At 46.9% G+C, this 26683-nt stretch overlaps 1 protein-coding gene across 1 annotated transcript in view; it reads left to right on the forward strand.

Moving 5' to 3' along the window:
- Positions 1-6073: 6073 nt before the first annotated feature.
- Positions 6074-26683, forward strand: part of LOC136573455 (vomeronasal type-2 receptor 26-like) — a 100149-nt gene continuing 79539 nt past the window's right edge. Inside the window, exons 1-2 of the mRNA XM_066574744.1 lie at positions 6074-6241; positions 6314-7024. Of these exons, the coding sequence (XP_066430841.1) occupies positions 6074-6241; positions 6314-7024 (879 nt within the window). The remainder of the gene's footprint in view (positions 6242-6313; positions 7025-26683) is intronic.

Genomic DNA, 26683 nt, shown 5'->3' on the forward strand with positions numbered 1-26683 from the left:
AGAGGGGGGTTGGATCTGAGTGGCAGGTTGGGGCACAGGGGGAGAGGCAGTGGTACGACCTGGAGGTGGTGAACAGCCTTCGTCCCACCTTGTGGGGTGCTTGGCCATCATATGCCTCTGCATGCTGGTAGTGGTGAGGCTGGTACTGGTGGCTCCCCGGCTGATCTTGGAGCGACAAAGGTTGCACACCACTCTTCTTCGTCGTCTGTGCTCTCACTGAAAAACATCCACACCTTTGAAGACATAGACCTCTGCACGGTGGCTTGGCGCGAGGGGGTGCTTTGGGAAACAGTTGGGGGAGTCTTCACTCTGGCCCTGCCTCTACCCTTGGCCACCGCACTGCTTCTTCCAACCTGTGCTGCGGCTGCACTTGCATCCCCCTCTGAAGACCTGTCCTCAGTTGGCTTAGCGAACCAGGTGGGGTCAATTACATCATCTTCCTCTTAATCCTCTGTGCACTCCTCCCTCGGACTTACTGCCCTTACTACTACCTCACAGATAGACAACTGTGTCTCATCATCATCATCCTCTTCACCCACTGAAAGCTGTTGAGACAGTTGCCGTAAGTCCCCAGCCTCATCCCCCGGACCCAGGGAACTTTCCAAAGGTTGGGCATCGGTCACGACAAACTCCTCAGGTGGGAGAGGAACCATTTTTTCCCAATCAAGTCAGGGGCCTGAGAACAGTTCCTGGGAGTCTGTCTGCTCATCAGAATGTGTCTGTTACCATGCAGCGCGGCACGGGGTCCCGCGGTCGGCGCGTGGCACTCCGGCGTCGGCTCCGGCGGCCTGGAGCCCTGTGTCGGGGTTATTCCAGCGGCTTGGGGCGGCCGGTGGTCGGCGGCGTGGGCGTGTCCGCCCGTAGGGTGCCGCCCGCACCCCTTCGTTCTTCTTATACAGCAGTGGGTGGAGTGGCCTCCTCCCACTCTCCGCCCCTGGGCGGAGCCTTGTGGTTAAAAGACTGGCAGTGAATTGAGCTCACTGCCAGTTATTGGTTCTGCTTGCACCTAGCCAGTCTGTCTGCGGTTATCCTCAGCCAGTCCCTAGTTGCCGGTCAGCTCCTTCTGGTTCCCTATTGCTCTGTCTGTTCTTGTTGGTTCTGTTGGCCTCTAGTCTAGTCTGGCTCAGTCAGCACTAGTTGCTATCCAGTATCCTTCCAGTTTGCCTGTGAGCGCCATCTCCAGCCTTGTAAGTTTTGTTGGTCTGTTCCATCTGCCTCCCCTGTCGGCACTCTGTTCCCCCATTAGGTAGCTTTCTTCTTGTCAGTCGCCAGGTCCCTAGCTAGGGCAGGGACCGCCGTCCAGTTGTCCGCCTGGGGTTAGCCAGGGCCGAGGCAAGTAGGCAGGGACAGTGGGGTGCGGGAAGATCAGGGCACCCCACCTGGTGCTCGGGGGGCAGAGTGCCGTAACAGTGTCATTTTCATGCAGTGAGGAGGCTGGGAGGAAGGAGGAGCAGCAGCGAGAGGATTCAGAGTTGCAGCAGTGGACTGCGTAGAAGACTGGGTGGTCGATACATTGCTGGATGCATTTTCTGCCATCCACGACAGGACCTGCTCACACTGCTCGGTTTTTAATAAAGGTCTACGACGTGGACCCAAAAATTGTGATATGAAGCTGGGGACCCCAGAAACTTGCCTCTCTCCTAATCCCACAGCAGCCGGCTGCGATTCACCTGGACCAGGAACTTGGCCTATGCCCACACCCTCACTTCGACCTCTGCGTCCACGTCCTCTAGCCCTAACCCTACCCCTCAGCATGGTGAATTACGAATAGAGCAGACACAGAGCGGTGTGAATAATTATGGAAATATTAGCGTACACTTACACGCTGACAGCGGTTATGTAACGCTAACTCCAGGCAGAAACAAAGAATAACGAAGGCTGCAAACAGGCCTAGCCTTGCAATAGTGATTCACTACAACTCCCAGCAGCCAGGCTGTAAAATGCATACGGTCACAGGTAGCCGTAAGAAGGAGTTTTTTCTTAAATTTTATTGAAAAAGAATAAAGCTTATGTAGCGTGTATATGACTTTCCCCTCTATCAGGGGCTGTCGCCGCACGTTGTGCGTGAAGTTGACGGCACACACAGAGCGGTGTAAAAAATTATGCAATTATTGGCATGCAGTTGGAGGCTGACAGCGGTTATGTAATGCAAACTGCAGTCCGAAAAAAAATATAAGCAAGGCTGCAAAAAGGCCTAGCTGGGTAATAGTGAGGCACTACAACTCCCAGCAGCCAGGCAGTAAAATGCACTCAGTCACAGGTAGCCCTAAGAAGGACTGTTGGGGTTCTTGTAGACAGGATTCTACACTACCACTGTCCCTGCTTCACCAGTACTGCCCCTATACTCTGTATAATAGACTGCAGACTGAGAACGCTATAGCCTGCACAGCCCAAGATGAAAAAAAAAATTGTGCAAAACTGCTACCTGATTTTATATCAGGGCTCAGTCAGACGAACAGAGATCTGTGCGTTTTTCCACACGGAAGAAAACACACCGCATGTGCGGGAAAAAATCTGCATGACCACATGCATTGCCACCCCTATGTTCTATCCTAGGTAGGTGTGGATTTTCGCCCGTACATGCAGTGCATTTTTTTTTCCACGCGTATATCCGCTTGTCTAACTGAGCCCTCATGAAGATGATACCATTTTAACAAAAAACCTTTTTTAAACCAACAGACACAAATATTTATCTCAATTTTAAAAGTGTGCATAACAAAAAGTAGAAAACCGGGGGCGTGACCTGGCCGAGAGAGAAGATGGCGGCGTAATCTGCAAGCTCCGCTAACCTCAAACACCCACCGCTACTCCACAACAACTCCGGGGACCCTTACCGCTCCGAAACAGCTCCTCTACCTTCCCTGCATCTCGCCGCAGACCATCCCACTCGCAGCCGCGGCGCCAGGAGGAGTTTTTCTCGGCGCCCGAGATCCCGCGCGCTCACAGCCCGACCAGCTCAGCTACAACCGCGGAGGAAGAAGAACTTGCCAGCGCTCTTCCAGATCCGACGGCTGGCTCACCTCCGGAGAAGGGAGAAGAAGAAGGGGTGAGTGTACAACTGAACACCCAGACACATGGCCACATAGAACGGCTACTCCGCAGCGTACACTCACCTAATGTAAGCCCCAAGATGGCGACCCCTGCAGATCCTCGTGGTGAGGTTAGCAGCTCCCCATCAAAAAATAAAGCAGGAGAGAGGGCAGATGGTCACCCCGACGTCCTAACTCAGGGATACACAGGAGGGAAACGCCATAACCCACGCTCACCCTCAGCAATTCCTAAACTAGGATCCTCCTGCAATAGAGGTGCTCCCTCTCCATCAGATAGCCCTCTCAAACAAAAATCCAGAAAGGGAGATGTGAACCACTCACCCCCTCATACTCCATTTATGAAGGACTATATCAAAGCTTTACCGTCTTCAGCCCAGCCGGCATCTGAAGCTTTCATAAAGAAAATGATGGTGGCTCTAAGTGAATCAATCTATACTAGCTTTACCACTCTCAACTCCTCTCTCACAGCCACAATAGAGTCCATTGGAGAAAGAGTGGCTCATACAGAAAATAAAATGGGCGAACTCACACAATCTCATAACTCCCTTATAGATGCCCACTATGATTTGGCGGATGAAGTCACCCAACTTAGATCAAAACTGGCAGACTTAGAAGATAGAAGCAAGCGTAATAACATAAAGTTTCGTGGCATCCCAGAATCTATCACAACACCTGAAATCCCTAAATATTTAAACCAACTAATGCGTACACTTCTGCCGGAAGCTCCTTTACAAGATCTTATTACCGACAGGGCACACAGACTTCCGAGACCTAAATTTATTGCCGAGACGACTCCAAGGGATATAATAGCCCGAATCCACTTCTACCACACTAAGGATGCGCTCATGACCGCTGCCAGAAAATTAAAACAACTTCCATCTCCCTATTCAGACATACGTCTATATGCAGATTTATCTCAAACCACCATGTCTGAAAGAAGAAAATTCTCAGAAATTACTTCTGCACTGAGACAAGCCAATATCCCATACAGATGGGGATTTCCTATCAAACTCCTGATTCACAAAGATGGCTCTACCCATGCTTTGTTTAAACCAGAAGACGCAGCTCACCTACTAAAAACATGGGGAATTGGTATGCCTCCTGCTCCCCGTACGCAGAGAACCTCCAAAACTCCAAGAAAACATCCCAAAGATTGAATGCAGAGATGAACCTTACCCCCAGAATCACTCTCAAGGCTAAAATACATGGGTGAATGAGAGGACTTCCTCACAGGCGAACTTTTCGTCCCCCCTCCTTTACTAGACGAAACGGGTCTGACAATCCGTCACTCCTTCTGTTTCTCTACTTCACAGTTTTACCTATATGCGCTCAACAGTTTCTAAACTTCAACTGTTCATACCCCCCCTACCCCCCCCCCCCCGCACCAAGACCGAGCCATAAGAAAAAGTTAAAGGGGTTGTCCCGCGAAAGCAAGTGGGTCTATACACTTCTGTATGGCCATATTAATGCACTTTGTAATGTACATTGTGCATTAATTATGAGCCATACAGAAGTTATTAGAAGTTATTCACTTACCTGTTCCGTTGCTGGCATCCTCGTCTCCACGGTGCCGTCTAATTTTCAGCGTCTAATCGCCAGATTAGACGCGCTTGCGCAGTCCGGGTCTTCTTCTTTTCTGAATGGGGCCGCTCGTGCCGGAGAGCGGCTCCGTGTAGCTCTGCCCCGTCACGTGCCGATTCCAGCCAATCAGGAGGCTGGAATCGGCAATGGACCGCACAGAAGAGCTGCGGTCCACCGAGGGAGAAGATCCCGGCGGCCATCTTCAACCGGTAAGTAAGAAGTCACCGGAGCGCAGGGATTCAGGTAAGCGCTGTGCGGATTTTTTTTTAGGTCCCTGCATCGGGTTTGTCTCACGCCGAACGGGGGGGCTGTTGAAAAAAAAAAAAACCCGTTTCGGCGCGGGACAACCCCTTTAAGTCTACTGCAAGAGACAAATCTCAGTTCACCTCTGGTCTTGAAGCAAAACCTCCTGAAATCCAAGTTACTTCTTGTTGACCCAGAAACCTCCACAGATCCGTACTCCGACAAAAACCATCAGAATGACGACTAGAATATTGTCTTTGAACACCAACGGACTAAATGCACCGTATAAGAGATCCTCCTTGTGGAAAGAAGCCATGGGATCCAAAGCGGACATTATATGTGTTCAGGAGACCCACTTCGCATCTTCAGCCACCCCAAAACTAACCCACAAAAATTTTCCCAAAATTTTCTAGCCTCTTCAACTAAAAAACAAGCAGGTGTACTGATCGCTTTTAAAGATACAGTACAATTTGATATCAAACATCAAGAGACAGACTCGAAGGGCAGGTACTTGATATTGACTGGCCTTTTGAATCAAAAACCAACTATGCTGGTAAATCTATATACCCTCAATAGGGGCCAAATATGTTTCTTGAACAAAATAATCAAAAAGATTAGAAGATGCGAGGTGGGTAACCTTATTGTATGTGAGGACTTCAATAGCACTCCCGACAACTTACTAGACTCCACAAGGGGTTCCCTGAGATCGACTCCTCCCCTAGCGCCATGGCTACACAGAGAAGCACTACTAGACTCTTTTAGGTGTCTTAACGCCTCTTCTAGGGAATTTTCTTTTTATTCACACAGATATAGGTCATTTTCTAGAATAGACTTAATTCTAGTTAATAAATCTACAATTTCCTCGGTCAGAGCAGCCAAGATTGGCAAAATTACATGGTCTGACCATGCACCAGTTGAGATTACTATCTCACTAACCGAAATGCCACAACAACCCACAAAATGGAAAAACAACGTTTTTCTACTGAAAAATCCTAAATACTCCAGCATTATATCATCAGCTCTGGAAGACTATTTTAAAAACAACTACACTACTGATGTCTCTCCCTTAACTATCTGGAATGCCCACAAGGCAGTTATTAGGGGAATCCTAATTAAAATAAGCGCCCAACACAAAAAAGAAAAAAAATCTACTTATCAACAAGTTGATAAATCAAATAACCACCTTGGAATCTCAGATCATGGCAAACCCTTCTGACTCTTTACATAAACAACTATTTAACCTGAGACAATCTTTAAGACACACTCTAATAGATAACTATGATAATGAGTTAAGGTCCTCTCGAGCTACATTCTACGCCTCCAACAACAAACCATCCCGCATGCTGGCCAAAATGACAAAAAAAAGGGTACAAAAATCCAAAATTCCTTATATCCTAGATCCTCAAAACCCCTGAATTAAAATATCTCACCCCACTCAGATCGTAGACTCCTTTAGACAGTATTACGAAAATTTATACAATCTGAAAAATGACGAGTCAACCCCCCAACCTTCCACCGCCTCTATTGAAAATTTCTTGAAAGATATAGAACTCCCATCTCTCTCCCAAACCCACTTGAACTCCTTAAGTTCTCCAATACTCTACTCTGAAGTCATAAAAACCATCAAAACCCTTAAGCCACAAGAAGCTCCTGGACCCGATGGATTTTCAAATGACTATTATAAAATATTTTCTACCCTGCTTGCCCCCCATATGGCCCAAGCATTTAATCAAGGAATTGTGGAAGGCTTCTTCCCTAAAGAGACACTGGAAGCAACAATTGTAACAATCCCCAAACTGGGGAAAGAACCCACTACCCCATCCAATTTTAGACCCATCTCTCTTCTAAATTGTGACATTAAAATTTACGCCAAAACCTTAGCACAAAGACTCTTGGAGATCCTGCCAGAGATAATCCATTCTGACCAGGTCGGATTTACGAGGGGTAGGCAAGCCTTTGACGCAACCAGAAGAATTCTAAATCTTCTATACAAACTTGAACAGGATAGAAACCCGGCAGTATTGGTCACACTTGATGCTGAAAAAGCATTTGACCGTTTGCACTGGGAGTATGCATTTGCCACCCTCCGTAAATTTGGTTTCTCAGGGAACATTCTTAATGCAATCAAAGCGCTTTACACCAACCCATCGGCAAGGGTCTTGCTGGATGGCATGCTTTCTAACCCTTTCCCAATAACAAATGGAACTCGGCAGGGGTGTCCACTTTCCCTCCTATTATTCACACTAATAATGGAACCTCTAGCAGAAAAAATAAGAACTGAAACAAACATTTATGGCATCTCAGCAGCACATAGACAACACAAGATCAGTCTGTTTGCTGATGATCTACTTATACTAGCCAAACCCCTTCACTCACTAAGATCCACCCAAAGCATTCTGACCAAATTCGCACAAATCTCGTACTATAAACTAAACACAAGCAAATCCCAAATTCTTGGAATACATTTGAACGAAAACTTAAAAAAAGACATACAAACTGAATTCTCATTCCAATGGCAAACAAAAACCATCCCCTACCTAGGAATTAATCTCTCCTTTCCAATTTCAGAATTGATACAAGCTAACTTCCCCCAACTCCTTGCTGATATTCAAAAAGACCTAGATCAATACCAGTCATACTCGCTATCCTGGCTAGGAAGAGTTGCATTATATAAGATGATAATTCTACCAAAGATCCTCCACTACTTTCGCACACTCCCTATATCCATACCAAAGCAAACTCTACATAGCTTTCAGAAACAATTGTCAAAATATATTTGGCAAAACAAAAGACAGAGATTGGCTCTATCTATACTGACTCTAAACAGATATCAAGGAGGCCTGGGACTTCCTAATATAGAATCCTACCATAAATCCACTATACTAAGCCACCTGCTCCCATGGACAAGCCAAAATCCAAAACTTAGTTGGCTATCAATAGAAACGGAATTAAATAAACAAAAGCCATTAAGGTCACTCCTTATGGCAGCTACTATAGGCACCTATATACCCTCTCTGTCAGGGCCTTTGAAGACCTTGTCTATATCACCGCCAATGAAGGCTTCGGTGGAAGCATGGACAGACCTAATACGTAACATAAATCAAGACCCACAAAACAACTCTTTAAACATTCCCTTGGAAACCTTGGAATATTTTATTCCGAATTTAAACTTAAATTCATGGTTAAAAAACAATATAAAATACATCTCTGACCTATACTCAAAAAAAGAACTTCACACCTTCAACTCATTAGCGTCAAAATTCCAATTACCAAAAAGCGAACTTTTCAGGTTCACCCAAGTGACCTTCTTTTTACGTACTCAAAATCTCTTAAACTTTAAACTTCCTGAAGTGATATATTCATTCTTAAATCCCTCCAACAAAAAATTTCCAACTAGACTATTTTACGACAATTTTTCGGGTAACTTAAAAACCCCGGGAAAGTGTCACCTTATCAGCTGGGAGAAAGACTTAAAACAAAAAATTCCTATTGTAAACTGGCTACAAGCTTTCAGATGGGTGGGACGAGCCTCACAGGGAGTCTCACTGGTAGAAACACACATAAAAATTCTGACACGGTGGTACTATACCCCAACGACCCTAGCTAGAAGAGGCCTATCAACAAGTGATCTCTGCTGGAGAGGATGTGGAATGACAGGATCTATACTCCATATATTTTGGTCGTGCCCAATGATCAGCCCATTCTGGACAGACATATATAGTCTCATCCACAAGTTATCAGGCATCAAATTACCGTTCACACCAAAACTGGCCCTACTACTACTGGATCCAGGGGAAATACACCCACCTCTTAAAAAGCTCATAGGACACATATTACTAGGAGCCAAAAATCTAATAGCCAGAAGGTGGAAATCAACCACAACCCCAAATTTAACAGAATTGACCCAATTAATATCAGAACACAGTATGTTTGAAAAGATTCTGACACTTCGAAACAATGATATCCAACTTTACTACGATGTGTGGAGTCCGTGGTTAAATATGTTTCCATGTTAATCATTTATTCGACAATTATATAAAAAATGTTGGACCTCGTTAGGGTCCTACAATTTAGATTTTCTTCTGTAGAAAATGTACCCCCTCCACCCTCCCCCCTTTCACCCTATTCTTTTCCTAAATCTACCCCCCCTTCCTTACCAACCCCCTTCTTCCCTCTACAACCTTCCTCATCCCACTTTTCATTATGTTCTGTTCAATGTAAATCAAAAACTATGACATGTGCTTTTAGTTAAAATGTACTTCCTTCATCCTAATCTCAATCTACAAATCTGAATGTATAAGATCCACCTCCTTGGAAATGTATCTGGATGTTGATAATGAATGTACCTTAGCACATTTTCAATAAAAAAAAATCTAATGATTTAAAAAAAAAAAAAAAAAAAAAAGGAAAACCAACCTGTCTTAATTTAAACGACTGAAATGTAACTGTACAAGAATTGAGGAAATTATGAAAAGAAGCAATATTGTAAGAAAAAGATTAAGACAAAGGTTATCCTGCAGAGCTAATCTCCTAACCGTTAAATAGAGCAAAACAAGAAATCCAGGAAGAAGCATTAAAAAAGAGCACACGAACTTATCCAGATCCACCCAACCAATATTTTAACCTTAGTTTCATAACCACGTATAACTCCACACACTCCACCCTTAAAAAATATTGGCCCATCCGTCAGCAAGACCCCTATCTTGTGAAAATCATTATTTCGCTCAAATCTTTGATCAGATTCAGACAGGCACGGACCCTAAGGAACATTTTGGCACCGAGTAACCTAGAGAACCACCCAAAAACCCCAAACGTTTGTGATCATTTTTTATCCAAAAATCTGGAAAGTTTCAGGTGTAAAAATCCAAAATGTAAATGCTATTTGAACATGGAGAATAAGAAAATGGAATTTGTAAGCTCTGTCTCAAAAGAAACCTTCAAAATTTGCTCACACATTGATTGTTTCTAGACCTTCATTACATTCCTTCTACAATGTACTCGGCTTTTTTTTTTTTTTTCAAAATAAAGCAACACTTTCTTCTAAATATCCAAGCATGTGCACAATTTTCTAAAGAGGTGGTGGCACTCAATCAGCATCTGTTTCTTCTCTACCTATATGATGTGCATGCAAGTGTGATATGATGCTTACCACTGAGATCAATGGCAAACACATGCGATCCTTAGACGCCCGTGAAACATCTGCTTGAGAATCGCAACTTCCCAGAAGGGATGCAAGACATTTTTTAATCAAAACACTTCATGTAGATGAGAAAATGAGTTTCTCCACTTGATATTTTGCTCGCTCATGTGAATGTAGCCTCAGTTAAATAACTTGAGACAAATAAGGTCTCTTGTTGTCCTTCAGTTGTATGTCCATGTCCTTGTTATGCGTATTACACAGCCCCAGCGCCCACCAACGGACCCCCTAACACCTGCTCAAGCACATTATATAGTAAACAGTAGGTGGGTCCTTTATATGAGATCTTCATATATAGATAGCCATGAGAGATACATTTCCCGACTCCCCTTAGAGCCTTAGTGTACCAATATAGATATATGCATCACTAATGTGTGAAGTTAACCCTTTCACTTATCATTTTCATTACATTTCAAATAAATACATTTAACACAATTGTGGGAACAAGAATGCAGCTGCCAAAATAAAACCATTGCCTGCAGCTGTTATATATGGACCCCATGCTTATTACTGTGTGCAGCGACTTCATCAGCTTCACATGACAGATTTGATACAGAAGTTCCAATCCTTTCATCTAAATGTGGCACGCTCATGTAGAAACAATTCCATTCCACTCTATGGGAGAGATATTCATCTGCATCCTGTTCTACAACAAGTCTCCAGCATGTGAGCGCACTCTTAGGTCGGCTTATTTCGGGCATATTTGTGTGCGTAATTACAAACACAAAATTTGCACGAGGGATATGCAGTGACTAGATCCCATTCATTTCAATGTAACATATACATAGTAACATAGTTTGTAAGGCCGAATGAAGAAAATGTCCATCTAGTCCAGCCTGCTTTATCCTCCTGTGTTATTGATCCAGAGGAAGGCAAAAAAAACCCCCCAAAAGGCAGGAGCCAATTAGCCCTTTTGGGGGAAAATTCCTTCCCGACTCCCTAACGGCAATCAGACTAATCCCTGGATCAACCCCTAATAGTTCTGTTAAGGACCGCTGCCTGGTCACATAACCTTACAGGTCTTGAGCTCCAAATTAGCCTTGTACCAGGGTGCACCCCGGAAACCAAGAACTAGACACTGAGAGAGTTATCAGTTTCCTCAGATACGTAGAGAAAAGCCACAGCAGGTAACAAGTGACTCTCTCTGGGGAGGGCGAGCACGTATGTACTGAGCGTTTATTACCCTTCTGTAGTTTTTTTTATACAGGAAAGGAATGGTTGATAGTCACAACAAACATCTCATTGGATTAGGCAGAGATTATGAATCCTGCATTGTTCGGCAATCGCATAGCGTGAGAGTCTATGAAATGTCCTTCAAAGTATCTGTTTATTCCAGGTTGTCTAGTTCTCCCTTGTGATTTAGAGGGTCGTAGTGTCTTTGTCAGCACAGTCAGTTCTTTGTCCAAATCTCATGGCGTGGGTGAGCTTCTTCTGATAACAATTGTACATCAGGCACCCAGACTTGGTTTCTCGGAAGAAATATAAACAAATCATTGGACACTGTACTGTACCTGCTGCTCTAAACTTATTTCTGCTTTGAATTGTTGTTTTACTAAACACAAGCTTATTTACATCTTATAATGCTCCATTTTGTATCTAGCATCCATTTTGTACCTAGCGGCCATTTTGAGACAGATTCTTCCATATTATGAGCATGTACCTTCTCACCCCCCACCCCCACCCCCTAGAAACTGTCTCAAAATAAACAATACCTTTATAACTTCTACAGGACGGGTAAGGTTTGCTTTCCCTATTTTTAACTTATGATTAGAGATGAGCGAGTGCACTCGTCCGAGCTTGATGCTCGTTCGAGTATTAGGGTGTTCGAGATGCTCATTACTCGAGGCGAGCACCACGCAGCACTCGACTCCATTAAATTTCCTTCCCAGAGAAATTTGCGCCCTTTTCTGGCCAATTGAAAGACAGGGAAGGCATTACAACTTCCTCCTGTGATGTTCCAGCCCTATCCCACCCCCCTGCAGTGAGTGGCTGGCGAGATCAAGTGACCCCCGAGTATTTAAATCAGCCCCGCCCGCGGCTCGCCACAGTCACACACTAAGAGAGATCAGGGAAAGTGCTGCTGATGCTGCTGCTGCTATAGGGACAGTGTTAGCGTCTTCAAGAACCACAACGGCCCTTCCTAGGGCCACAGCTCACCTAGTGCATTACTGTTTGTGGCTGCTGTGAGCAGTTTTGCACTTTTTTTTTTAATGTATATCGGGCGTGCAGGCTGTAGCGTTCTCAGGCTGCAGTCTGTACTTCAGTATAGGGGCACTATTGGTCAGGCAGGGACAGTGGTAGTGTAGAATCCTGTCTACAAGTACCCCAACGGTTCTTCTTAGGGCAACCTGCGACCGTGTGCATTGAACTCCGTGGTTGCTGGGAGTTGTAGTACATCTTAATTGCACAGCCTAGCCTGTGTGCAGCCTTAATTTAGAAATATTTTTCTGTCCGCACTTCGCGTAGTCATTGCAGTCTGCCTCTGTACGCCAAGAAACCGCACATTTTCTACAACGCTCTGTTATACGTGTGCTGTCTCAGACGTTCACGGTCTGCCCGACGCCCATAGATTGAAAGTGCAATACACACTGCCTAGCCTCAGCCTGCATTGCAGAGTAAAATAAGGAGATTTTAAAAAAATTCCTTTTTACGGCTAATGGTTACCCAGTGCTTGTGCCTGCGTGGCCTGTGGGACTTTACGTCCATCCAAACTGCATAATTTACAGCCTAGCCTGCGTGCAGCCTTCATTTAGAAATATTTTTCTGTCCGCACTTCGCGTAGCGTCACTGCAGTCTGCCTCTGTACGCCAAGAAACTGCACTTTTTCTACAACGCTCTGTTATACGTGTGCTGTCTTAGACGTTCACGGTCTGCCCGACGCCCATAGATTGAAAGTGCAATACACACTGCATAGCCTCAGGCTGCATTGCAGAGTAAAATAAGGAGATTTAAACAAAAATTCCTTTTTACGGCTACCGGTGACCCAGTGCATTTGCCTGCGTGGCCTGTGGGACTTCATGCCCATCCAAACTTTATAGTTCACAGCCTAGCCTGCGTGCAGCCTTCCTTATAATTTATCTCTGGCTTCATTTAGCATTATATTACCACTGGCAGCCAGCAACTCCGCGGCAATAATTCGCAAACATTTTTACACCGCTCTGTCTCTGCACGATTCTTAATCCAGCATGCTGAGGGGTAGGGGCAGAGGACGCGGTCGCGGTCGAGGACGTGGAGTCCCAAGTGAGGGTGTGGGCACAGGACGAGTTCCTGGTCCAGGTGAATCGCAGCCGGCTGCTGCGGGAGTAGGAGAGAGGACAGTTTCTGGGGTCCCCAGCTTCATATCGCAATTTTTGGGTCCACGTCGTAGACCTTTATTAAAAACCGAGCAGTGTGAGCAGGTCCTGTCGTGGATGGCAGAAAGTGCATCCAGCAATCTATAGACCACCCAGTCTTCTACGCCGTCCACTGCTGCAACTCTGAATCCTCTGGCTGCTGCTCCTCCTTCCTCCCAGCCTCCTCACTCCATGACAATGACACATTCTGAGGAGCAGGCAGACTCCCAGGAACTGTTCTCGGGCCCCTGCCCAGATTGGGCAGCAATGGTTCCTCTCCCACCGGAGGAGTTTGTCGTGACCGATGCCCAACCTTTGGAAAGTTCCCGGGGTCCGGGGGATGAGGCTGGGGACTTCTGGCAACTGTCTCAAGAGCTTTCAGTGGGTGAGGAGGACGATGACGATGAGACAAAGTTGTCTATCAGTGACGTAGTAGTAAGGGCAGTAAGTCCGAGGGAGGAGCGCACAGAGGATTCGGAGGAAGAGCCGCTGGATGATGAGGTGACTGACCCCACCTGGTGTGATAAGCCAACTGAGGACCGGTCTTCAGAGGGGAAGGCAATTGCAGCCACAGGACAGGTTGGAAGAGGCAGTGGGGTGGCCAGGGGTAGAGGCAGGGCACGAGCGAATAATGCACCAGCTATTTCCCAAAGCACCCCCTCGCGCCTAGCCACCGTGCAGAGGCCAAGCTGCTCTAAGGTGTGGCAGTTTTTCACGGAGACGCCGGACGACCGACGAACAGTGGTGTGCAACCTTTGTCGCGCCAAGATCAGCCAGGGAGCCACCACCACCAGCATGCGCAGGGATATGATGGCCAAGCACCCCACAAGGTGGGACATGGGCCGTTCACCGCCTCAAGCTTGCGCCACTGCCTCTCCCCCGGGGCCCCAACCTGCCACTGAGATCCAACCCCCCTCTCAGGACACAGGCACGACCGTCTCCTGGCCTGGACCCACACCCTCACCTCCGCTGTCCTCGGCCCCATCCAGCAATGTCTCTCAACGCAGAGTCCAGCTGTCGCTAAGAGAATCGTTGGAGCAAAAGCGCAAATACGCCGCCACGCACCCGCACGCTCAAGCTTTAAATGTCCACATAGCCAAATTGATCAGCCTGGAGATGCTCCCCTACAGGCTGGTGGAAACTGAGGCGTTCAAAAACATGATGGCGGCGGCTGCCCCGCGCTACTCTGTCCCCAGTCGCCACTATTTTTCACGGTGTGCCGTCCCAGCCCTGCACGACCACGTCTCACGCAACATCGTACGCGCCCTCACCTACTCGGTTACTGCCAAGGTCCACTTTACAACGGACAGGTGGACAAGCACAGGCGGGCAGGGCCACTATATCTCCCTGATGGCACATTGGGTAAATTTAGTGGAGGCTGGGACCGAGTCAGAGCCTGGGACCGCTCATGTACTACCCACCCCCAGAATTGCGGGCCCCAGATCAGTGCTGGTATCTGCGACGGTGTATGCCACCTCCACTAAACCTTCCTCCGCCGCCTCCTCCTCCAACGCAAGCGCTACCTCGCAATCAAGACTTGTCAGCAGCAGCACGTTGCCAGCAGTCGGTGTCGCGCGGCAGCACAGCGGTGGGCTAGCGTCAGCAGGCCGTGCTGAAACTACTCAGCTTAGGAGAGAAGAGGCACACGGGCCACGAACTGTTGCACGGTCTGACAGAGCAGACCGCCTGCTGGCTTTCGCCACTGAGCCTCCAACCGGGCATGGTCGTGTGTGACAACGGCCGTAACCTGGTGGCGGCTCTGCAGCTCGGCAGCCTCATGTCTGGCCCACGTCTTTAATTTGGTGGTTCAGCGGTTTCTGAAAGGCTAGCCACACTTGTCAGACCTCCTGGGCAAGGTGCGCCGGGTCAGCGCACATTTCCGCAAGTCCAACACGGACGCTGCCACCCTGCGCACCCTGCAACATCGGTTTAATCTGCCAGTGCACCGACTGCTTTGAGATGTCCCCACATGGTGGAACTCTACTCTTCACATGTCCCGGCTGTATGAGCATCGTAGAGCTATAGTGAAATACCAACTCCAACATGGGCGGCGAAGTGGGAGTCAGCCTCCTCAATTCTTTACAGAGGAGTGGGCCTGGATGGCAGATATCTGCCAGGTCCTTGGAAACTTTGAGGAGTCCACCCTGATGGTGAGCAGCGCTGCTGCAATCATTAGCGTCACCATTCCCCTGCTATGCCTGTTGAGAAGTTCCCTGCAAAGCATAAAGGCTGATGCTTTGCGGGCGGAAACGGAGGCGTGGGAAGACAGTATGTCGCTGGATAGTCAGAGCACCCTCATGTCTATATCTCAGCGCGTGGAGGAGGAGGAGGAGGGGGAGGAGCCTGAGGAGGAAGAGACAGCTGGGCCCACTGCAGAGGGTACCATGCTGCTTGCCTCTCATCCATTCAGCGTGTATGGCCTGAGGAGGAGGAGGATACTCAAAGTGATCGTCCTAGTGAGGACAGCCATATGTTGCGTACAGGTACCCTGGCACAAATGGCTGACTTTATGTTAGCATGCCTTTCTCGTGACCTTCGTGTTAGATGCATTCTGGCCACTACTGATTACTGGGTGTACACACTGCTTGACCCACGGTATAAGGAGAACCTTTCCACTCTCATTCCCGAAGAGGAAAGGGGTTTGAGAGTGATCCAATACCACAGGGCCCTGGTGGACAAGCTGATGGTAAACTTCCCATCTGACAGTGCTAGTGGCAGAAGGCGCAGTTCCGAGGGCCACATAGAAGGAGAGGCGCGGAGATCAGGCAGCATGTTCAGCGCAGGCAGGGGAACACTCTCCAAGGCCTTTGCCAGCTTTATGGCTCCCCAGCAAGACTGTCTCACACCTCCCCAGTCCAGGCTGAGTCAGAGGGAGTACTGTAAGAAGATGGTGAGGGAGTATGCAGCCGATCGTACCACCGTCCACTGTGACGCCTCTGCTCCATACAACTACTGGGTGTCAAAGCTGGACACGTGGCCCGAACTCGCGCTGTAGGCCCTGGAGGTGTTGGCGTGCCCTGCCGCTAGCGTCTTGTCAGAGCGGGTGTTTAGTGCAGCTGGGGGAATCAAGGACAAGCATACCCGCCTGTCAACTGACAGCGCCGACAGGCTTACACTCATAAAGATGAACAAAGCCTGGATTTCCCCAGACTTCTCTTCTCCACCAGCGGACAGCAGCGCTACCTAAAGAACTTTGTCAATCTGTGTATGGTATTCGTCCTCCTCCTCCGGCTCCTCCTCCTGAAACCTCTCGTAATCACCACGAATGGGCAATTTTTCTGTGGGCCAAAAGGCTCATATAACTTTTTTAAATAATATTTATCTGTTTCAATTCTCATTAAAGCATGGAAACTTCCACCTGAACCAATTAATTTTTAGACTGGGCTGCCTCCAGGCCTAGTTAAAAATTAAGCCACAGTACGCTAAGCGATTAATGGGTTTCACCTGCCCTCTGTGTTGGGCATGGGCAATTTTTCTGGGGTACATTTGTACTGTCGGTACAACAATTTTTTGGGCCCTTGCCTACAATGTAATCCAAGTAATTTTTATGGGCTTCACTTGCACTCATGGTACACCACTGTGTCTGGGGTTGGCCTACACATTTGCTACAGAAATGTAACTCTGTTCTGCCTACCTATACTTCTGCCACAGTAATACTACAGGGGTCTGACTATACTTCAGCAACAGAAATGTTACTTCGGTCTGCCGATACTTCTGCTCCTGAAATTTTACCTTGGTTGGTGTATATTGTTACTACTGTAATTTTACTAATACTGGGCTCTGCCCATAATGCTTCAACGGAAATGTTACTGGGGCAGGTCTATACTGCTATAACAGAAATGTAACTAATTATGGGCTTTGCCCATACTGCTTCTACGTTACTGTTGCTGGGGCCTGTCTATACTCCTACTACTGAAATCCTACCAATACTACACTCTCCCTACACTGCTGCCAGGGAAATGTGAATCTGCTGCTTTGTCTCTACTGCTTCAACGTTACTGTTACTGGGGCCTGTCTATACTCCTACTACTGAAATCTTACCAATACTATGCTCTCCCTACACTGCTGCAAGGGAAATGTTTTTCTGCTGCTTTGCCCATACTGCTTCAACGTTACTGTTGCTGGGGCCTGACTATACTCCTACTACTACTGAAATCTTACCAATACTATGCTCTCCCTACACTGCTGCCAGGGAAATGTGAATCTGCTGCTTTGCCCATACTGCTTCTATGTTACTGTTACTGGGGTCTGTCTATACTGATACTACTGAAATGTTACTGGGGTCTGTGTATGCTGCTGCAAATGAAATGTTAGTGGGGATCTGTTGTCACTGATGCCAATGAAATGTTACAGGGGTTTGTGCATACTCTTACCGCTGAAATGTTACTAATTCTCGGCTCTGCCTATACTGCTGCTACTGCAATATTACAGGGTGGTGGAAACGGAGGCTTCCCAAAGACATGATGGTGGCGAGGCCATGCTACTAGGTTCCACAGGCGCGACAACTTTTCAGCGACACAGTCACTGGGAAGGTGCATATAACCACGGACACTGGGACAGGACACGTACTGCCTCAAAAACTTTCCCGTCCTCCTCCTCCAACAATGAAAACATTCTTGGCCGAAGCTCACCTGCATTTAATCTGACGTTACCTCAGCTGTGCTGGGCAATGCAATAGGATTTATTTCTGTACCGCCGGTGGCTTCCTGGGACCCACCCATGCTGTCGGTCCACACGGAATTGTAACTGCATGTGTCTATTTATAAAGAACCCCAGACTGACTGGGGCATGCAGTGTGGGCCGAAGCCCACCTGCATTAAATCTGACGTTACCTCAGCTGTGCTGGGCAATGCAATAGGATTTATTTATGTACCGCCGGTGGCTTCCTGGGACCCACCCATGCTGTCAGTCCACACGGAGTTGTAACTGCATGTGTCTACTTATAAAAAAACACAGTCTGACTGGGGCATGCAGTGTGGGCTGAAGCCTACCTGTATTTAATCAGACGTTAGCTCTGCTGTCCAGGGCACTGCAATGGGATTTACTTATGTACCGCCGGTGGGTTCCAGGGAGCCACCCATGCTGTCGGTCCACACGGACTTCACATTAGCAAGTTGTACCTGCCTGTGTCTATGTATTAAAAACCCCGGTCAGGCTGGGGCATGCAGTGTGGGCCGAAGCCCATCTGCATTTAATCTGACGTTACCTCAGCTGTGCTGGGCAATGCAATGGGATTTATTTATGTACCGCCGGTGGGTTCCAGGGAGCCACCCATGCTGTCGGTCCACAGGGACTTCACATAGGGGATTTGTACCTGCCTGTGTCTATGAATTAAAAACCTCGGTCAGGTTGGGGCATGCAGTGTGGGCCGAAGCCCACCTGCATTTAATCTGACGTTACCTCAGCTGTGCGGGGCACTGCAATGGGATTTGTTTATGTACCGCCGGTGGCTTCATGGGACCCACCCATGCTGTTGGTCCACACGAACTTCAGAATAGAGAGTTGTACCTGCCTGTGTCTACTTATAAAAAAACGCAGTCTGACTGGGGCATGCAGTGTGGGCCGAAGCCCACCTGCATAAAATCTGACGTTACCTCAGCTCTGCTGGGCACTGCAATGGAATATATTTATGTACCGCCGGTGGGTTCCAGGGAGCCACCCATGCTGTGGGTGCACATGGAATTCCCATTGCGGAGTTGTACATGCCTATGACTATTTATAAAAAACCCCGGTCAGACTGGGACGTGCAGTGTGGGCCGAAGCCCACCTGTATTTAATCTTACGTTAGCTCTAATATCCATGGCACTGCAATGGGACAAACTACAGGAGCAATACACGCTAATGAGACATGCACAGCTACGCTAGCATAGGAGTCCGCTGTAGGCCCGCGATTGCTGAGGGTTTGTGCAGAGGCCTATGTCCTGGGTGCAGTGAAAGTCCGCTTCCTACCTAGGATTGCTGAAGCTGTGGGCCGAGGCCTATGTTGTGGGCGCGGTGCAAGTCTGCCATGTTTGGCAGCTCAGATCAATTTTTTTGTTTATATCTTGGGGTTCCTAGGACCCACCTATGCTGTTGGTGCAAACTTAGTTCCCATCGCGGTGTTTGACCTGTCTGGCACAAAGACACTGACTGACTTGGGTAGAGGGCAGAGCGCTGACGGCTTTCCCCTTGCAGTGTGGATTGAGCTATGCAACACCTTGACAGAATGAATACTGTGTGGCACATGGATTCCCCATTGTTATGCCCACGTGTGCAGCTCCTGACGGAGGTGGCACAGGATTGGATGTCTCATTGCTTCTGTACAGCATTGTGGGCTATTGCCCCGCCCCTTTTAAAGAGGGTCGCTGCCTGGCCCTGCAAACCCTCTGCAGTGTGTGCCTCTGGTTCCTCCTCATGGCTGACACACTTATACATAGATATGAGAGTGGTGTGGCTATGAGGCCAGCGTGTGGCATGAGGGCAGCTGAAGGCTGCGCAGGGACACTTTGATGTGCGCTGTGGACACTGGGTCGTGCGGGGGGGGGGGGGGGGGTTGGGCAGCATGTAACCCAGGGGAAGAGGCAGGGGTGTGTCCCGCAGGCAGTGCTTGTGCTTAGTTGGAGGTAGTGTGGTGCTTAGCTAAGGTGTGCCTTGCTAATGAGGGTTTGTCCAAAGTAAAAATTTGTTAGGGGGGGGGCACTCTTGCCGCTATTGTGGCTGAATAGTGGGACCTGGGAACCTGAAATGCAGCCCAGCATGTTGCTCCTCGCCTGCCCTATCCGTTTCTGTGTCTTTTCTATCACTTTCTTGGGTTTTGCATATTTTCACCAATGAAAACCTTAGAGAGCATCGGCGATATACAAAAATGCTCGAGTCGCCCATTGACATCAATGGGGTTCGTTACTCGAAACGAACCCTCGAGCATCGCTTAAAGTTCGACTCGAGCAACGAGCACCTGAGCATTTTGGTGCTCGCTCATCTCTACTTATGATCTATGCCCTACCTATCATTGTTGGTCAGCTATTCAAAGGCCAATCCCTTCCCCCACAACTAATCCTAACTAACTAAACGCGAAGACCTGATGGACACAGAATGGATCTACAACACAAATGCTATTCTATTCTAATGGCTGGGAGACTAGAGTGGTCACCCCTGTTTCTGTTGAGACAGATCCATAAGGGGGTACATTGCTCTGTTGTATTATAGGCATGTAAAGGATATGCAGGAGCATGAGTTCTGTGCTCCGGGACCCAGGGCCTTTTTGCAGTACGAAGTGTGGATCCAAGTTGGCTTTCCTTCGAGCTTGAATGCAGTTGGTGTGGTAAGCAACATCTGGTAGGGACCTTCAAACTGGGTTTCTCTCTCAAACCTTTTCACATAGACCCTGTCACCTGGTTTCAGATTGTGACACTCGTCTGTAGGACCTGGGAGAGAAGCAGAGACTGCAGAATGCGTTATTGACAATTCCTTGGAGAGACCTATGACAAAATTAACAAGAGAATCATTTCCCAAACTAGGCTACTGTGGTATATACCCTCCTGAGGAAAAACTAATGGAAGACACTCAATTCAACCTTTGCCCATTTCCTCCATTGCGATTTGGATCTACTTTCCCACTACTCTGTGGATGGTAGAGTGTGTAAAAGGCCTGGCATATACCCAGAGCAGACATGATGTATTGCATTATTATTTCACCTGTGAAGTGTGTACCTTTGTTTGACTCAATCACTTCCGGTACCCCGTACCTGCAGATTACCTCATTCATGAGCTTCTGTGCGGTTACCTGCTTATTTACTTTGGTAACAGAGTACAACAACAACAACAACAACAAGCACATATTCACACTTCCCAGCAAGTGGGAGCTGAATGTAGTCAATTTGCAATCCCTGAAATGGGTAGAGTGGCCCCAGCAAGTGTTATGGGGCAAATTTACTTCTGCCCTGTGGCTCAAGGCAAAGATCATGCAAAATTGGACAAATGATGCAGCAGCTACAGAAAACCCAGGAGCCCCCCGTCCTTCTTCAAGCGCCGACATCATTGCTGCTTTGATAACTGCGTCTTTCCGTGCATCAGCTGGGCCATCATGGGGCACAGGGACGGTGGTAGGCAAGTTCTGTTGACTGTTCGCCATACACCGTCCTGTTTCTGCTGCTCCCATATTTAGTCCATTTTTCTTTTTCTTCCTTGCTGGCTTGTAACTGTAAACTCTTTAGCATATCAAAATCCAAGTTTTTCAAAGTTTTGTCAATGTCCAAAATTTAGTCAATGTCTAAAGTTTTTGTCAATGTCTTCTTTTCTTCCACGGCTTGAGGGCCGCTGCCTTTGCTGTGTGGTCTGCGAGGGCGTTGCCTCTTGCTTCTCCAGTGTAGGAATTGGTGTGAGCTCTCCACTTTCTCAGGTAGAAGTAGGGTCTTCATGAGACTCTGCACCACTCAAACCATTCTTAATTGGCTGTCCTGCTGAAGTGAGAAACTGTCCTGCTGAAGTGAGAAACTGTAATCATGAGCTATGCCAAATGCATACCGGGAATCAGTGTAAATGTTTGCTGTCTTACCTTCTGCCTCTCTACACGCCTCAGTGAAGGCCTTCAGTTCCGCTTCTTGTGCAGAGACATGCGGAGGCAGAGCTTTTGCTTTTAGGACATCTTGTTGTGTGACCACTGCATATCCGGTGTGGAGTCGTCAATCACCCTGGGACCATCTACAAAAGGCTCAAAATATGCATTGTTAACAAGGGGTTTCAGTAACTTTTTTAAAACTTAAATTTTCTTGTTGCATCACTGCTAGACAATCATGCTGATATTCTCTTTCAAATAGATCTGAATCTTTGCTGGAAAAAAATTTAAAATAGCTGATCTGCAATACCTAGATCACCTATGCCTTCCCCTCCCCCCTTTGAACCAGGATACTCAATTGGAGAAGAGTAGCCGGGTTCAAAGTAGTAGCAACATCTAGTAAGAATTTGATGGATACAGATAAGGCCTGTAGCATGTTAGCGCCAATAACAGAGACATGAGTTACATCAGGGCAGAATAATCTACAAACATCTATTAATATTTGAAATGTGATATTGTTTAATTCATTATTTATCTGATCCTGCCTACAATGTCTCATCAAATTTGAGGAAGCAAAAAACTTTTACTTCCTGCTCAAGATTCTCACCCCCTCCTTTGTGGACAAGAGAGGGATGACCCATTATGTATTTTTACATTGTCTAGATCCACCCCTTCGATACTGGCCGTTTGCGTCTTTCTTCACACTTTCATTCAAACTCCATAGTCTGCCCATTCACATCACAGACAAATAAAGTCCCATGCAGAGGGGGAAGGAACACTTCTATCCCCAGTCAATATCTACATCACACATTTTACATTCATCACAGTCCGAACACGGGTCACTAACTCTCATCCATCCATGCGGTCAAGTCTGGCTCTCTCATTCAAATGTTAATAAGCCTATGATTCACCACACACACAATATTTACGCTGTTACAGAGTTCAGGAAAATGTGGATACATTGCACTAACCAGACCATCTGAAAACAGTCCCTGAACAGTTAGTAGCCGACTCCTCAGATAGATGGACTTTAGACAGAGAAAGTGGAACTGACCCTTGGCTGCAGAGAGAATGGCAGACCCCCTACCTGTAAGCAGAGTGACCACCCTCATAACAGCAGCCCTGCGCTGGAACCTTGGGTCTGACTAACACACATATATAGACAAAACTGGTGACCATGCCAGCTCAAAAAGCCTATAGGAGAAGCTGAGACAAAGTATGGCATAGTTCACACAGGACACAGTAGGATGCACATCGTTCACACCAGGACATAACGCGTATGGTGCAACTGTCCTCATCTTGCATACAAATGCATTCAATCGCTACCACCTCTCTCTGGAATCAATCAAACTTTAACTTTTTGTAATACTAGAGATGTACAACAGATTCCACAGCAACCACGATGTCCCTAATATTTTCCCATAAAAGTAACACACATTTAGCAATTACACACACGTGCAACCAATCACAGAACTGACATTTAGGCCGTCTGCACACGGGCGGAAATCCCGCGGTGGTATTTCCCGCAGGATTTCCGCCACTGAAAGACTGCATAGGAGTGCATTACAATACGCAGATGGCCGCGGTTTGGCCGCGCAAAATGTCGCGCGGCAAACAAACCGCAGCATGTCCTATTTCTGTGCGGGGCTCGCCGGCTCCGGTCTGCGCATGCGCCGGCTGCCCGGCAGCTGGCACATGAAAGAGCCGGGGCCGCCAAGCGCGGGTGAGTACATGCTCGTCCCTGCAGGCGCTGGGGTCGGGTCCCGCGGCGAGAATTCTCGCCGCCGGAACCGATCCGCCCGTCTGCAGGCAGCCTTACACAAATAACAGCAAGAATATAGCTTAAAATTCCTATCTTTCCTATTTTTAAGACAGTATGATTCACTGGATTCATTACGGGTTCTATTCAAATCACGCAATCAGATGCAAAATTTAGAGTCAGTCTCAAACACTAGCCTTTGTGCTGGCTATCTTATCTATGCAGCACGCATTCCTTCTCTGCAAAAGCAAGGATTCGCTTCAATCTCACTAAACTCTGTTCACTATACCCCCCTTCAGAGACAAGGGGGGAAACTTGCAGCTTCGGCTTTTCACAGATCAAGCACTAACCCTTAATCTATTCCTATATATATATATCTATTACCACGTATTGACCCTCTCCCTCTTCTCTGTAAGTTTTTCTACTGCCATCTGCGATCCTAGCACCTATAGTGACCTTTCTCCTCAGCAGTATCTGACTAATGAGGAATGGACAACACATCAACGACACAGTGTTAGGACATTAAAATATACAGGACAAACAGTATGGTGGTTAATTGTCACATAGTTGTTCACAGATTCTGCATGAACTTGAACAAGGGGGGATTTGAATGTTTCTATGCAAAATTCAGAAAAGGCACTCATCATTGCAGCGCAAAGAATTGGTATGCCAGGTAAAAACATACATAGACGGGAGATGAGAAGCCAGCTCATTTCTGCTGAGGAGCTAAGATGACGCCTGAGTGGCAACTGAAGGTATTGTTACAGCAGATGCTAAAATGGCCGCTGGGCCATGGCTGGCACTGAAATGGCCACCAAAGGTGTGGCCTGACTGGGCCATGGTGACGGGAGGGTCCAGGAATACTACATACTAGACAAGTATCAAGATATACCAACTGGTATTGGACCCAATAACAACACGGCCGTCTAGGGGCAGGGCAAAAGGGAGAAAAACATCATCCATGACAAGGCCAGGGCGGTGCCCTCAGATGGTGAAGAAGGGCTGGCCTTCCTTTGTCTTCAACTCAAAACACATGAACAAAAGCCATCTTGTAACTGTAACTATCTTACTTCAACTTTACGTCACTTTACTGAACCAGGATCCAAAGACCATAATCTACAGTCTTCTTCTTTAAAAAAATAAATAAATAAACATTGTGTATCACGACGGCCTAATTAACTCTATCAAACTACTTATACACCTGAGACGGCAGTCTCTAGTCCGACAGGAACAATTATTGGACTCGTCTAGTAACGCTGTATATGGATACACACCTAGGATACTTGTCCCTAGTCCGACAGGAACTATTACTAGGAATATCCAACAACGCTGTATACAGAAAATTTGCACATCCTAAAAGGACCTAATTACTTTTACAACTCACATACCTTGGACGGCCGACCTCAGCCCGACAGGAACTATTATCACGTCTGATAATGCTGTATACGGGTGACTTAACAACAATCCTGTCTAGTTAATAATATACACAAAACACTCAAGACCTGAGGTAAACGTCTCTATCAACGGTAACTTAATAACAGGACATCAGACACCTGACTGACCAGAAAGACTGACAATCAACTGCGCCAGAACAGACCAGCGGTAGACATCATATAATAAATATGACACTTACCGGGCTGTGTGTATGGGTGATCAGTTCTTGATTCTAGCACAATGGATATAAGAATTCCTCGTCCAACGTCACTGTCCAATATCTGTTAATAGTCCCGACTGATAAAGATCCTGCCGACTACACCAATTGTTAAGGACCGCTGCCCGGTCACATAACCTTTCAGGTCTTGAAATTAGCTCCAAATTAGCCTCGTATCAAGGTGCATCTCGGAAACCAAGAACTAGACACTGAGACAGTTATCAGTTTCCTCAGATACGTAGAGAAAAGCCACGGCAGGTAACAAGTGACTCTCTCTGGGGAGGGCGAGCACGTACGTACTGAGCGTTTATTACCCTTGTATAGTTTTTTATACAGGAAAGGAATGGTTGATTAGTCACAACAAACATCTCATTGGATTAGGCAGAGATTATGAATTATGCATTGTTCGGCAATCGCATAGCGTGAGAGTCTATGAAATGTCCTTCAAAGTATCTGTTTATTCCAGGTGGTCTGGTTCTCCCTTGTGATTTAGAGGGTCGTAGTGTCTTTGTCAGCACAGTCAGTTTTTTGTCCAAACCTCATGGCATGGGTGAGCTTCTTCTGATAACAATTGTACATCAGGCACCCAGACTTGGTTTCTCTGAAGAAATAGAAACAAATCATTAGACACTGTACCGTACCTCCTGCTCTAAACTTATTTCTGCTTTGAATTAGTGTTTTACTACACACAAGCTTATTTACATCTTATAATGCTCCATTTTGTATCTAGCGACCATTTTGAGACAGATTCTTCCATATTATGAGCCTGTACCTTCTCAGTTCCTACCTGCCTGTATACCCGGATTAACAATTAACCTAAGATTTATATCCTGTAATATCCTTCCTCTCCAGAAAGACATCAAGTCCCCTTTTAAACTCCTCTATGGATTTTGCCATCACCACATCCTCAGGCAGAGTTCCACAGTCTCACTGCTCTTACAGTAAAAACACCTTTCAGTGTTGGTAATGAAACCTGCTTTCCTCTAGCTGTAGCGGATGCGCTCTCGTTACCGTCGCAGCCCTGGGTATAAACAGATCATGGGAGAGATCCTTGTATTGTCCCCTCATGTATTTATACAGAGTTATTTGATCACCCCTTAGCCGTCTTGTTTCTAGAGTAAATAATCCCAAATTTGATAGCCTCTCCAGTCCCTTTATTCCATGTATTAGTTTAGTTTCCCTTCTTTGAACCCCCTCCAGCACTGTAACGTCTTTCCTGAGCACCAGTGACCAGAACTGTGCGCAGTATTCCATGTGAGGCCTGACAAGTTGCTTATATAGTGGGAGGACAATTTTCTCATCCCTCGCCCCCATACCTCTTTTAATGCACCCCAAGAC

This window comes from Eleutherodactylus coqui, chromosome 7, assembly GCF_035609145.1.
Source record: "Eleutherodactylus coqui strain aEleCoq1 chromosome 7, aEleCoq1.hap1, whole genome shotgun sequence".
Classification (NCBI taxonomy): domain Eukaryota; kingdom Metazoa; phylum Chordata; class Amphibia; order Anura; family Eleutherodactylidae; genus Eleutherodactylus; species Eleutherodactylus coqui.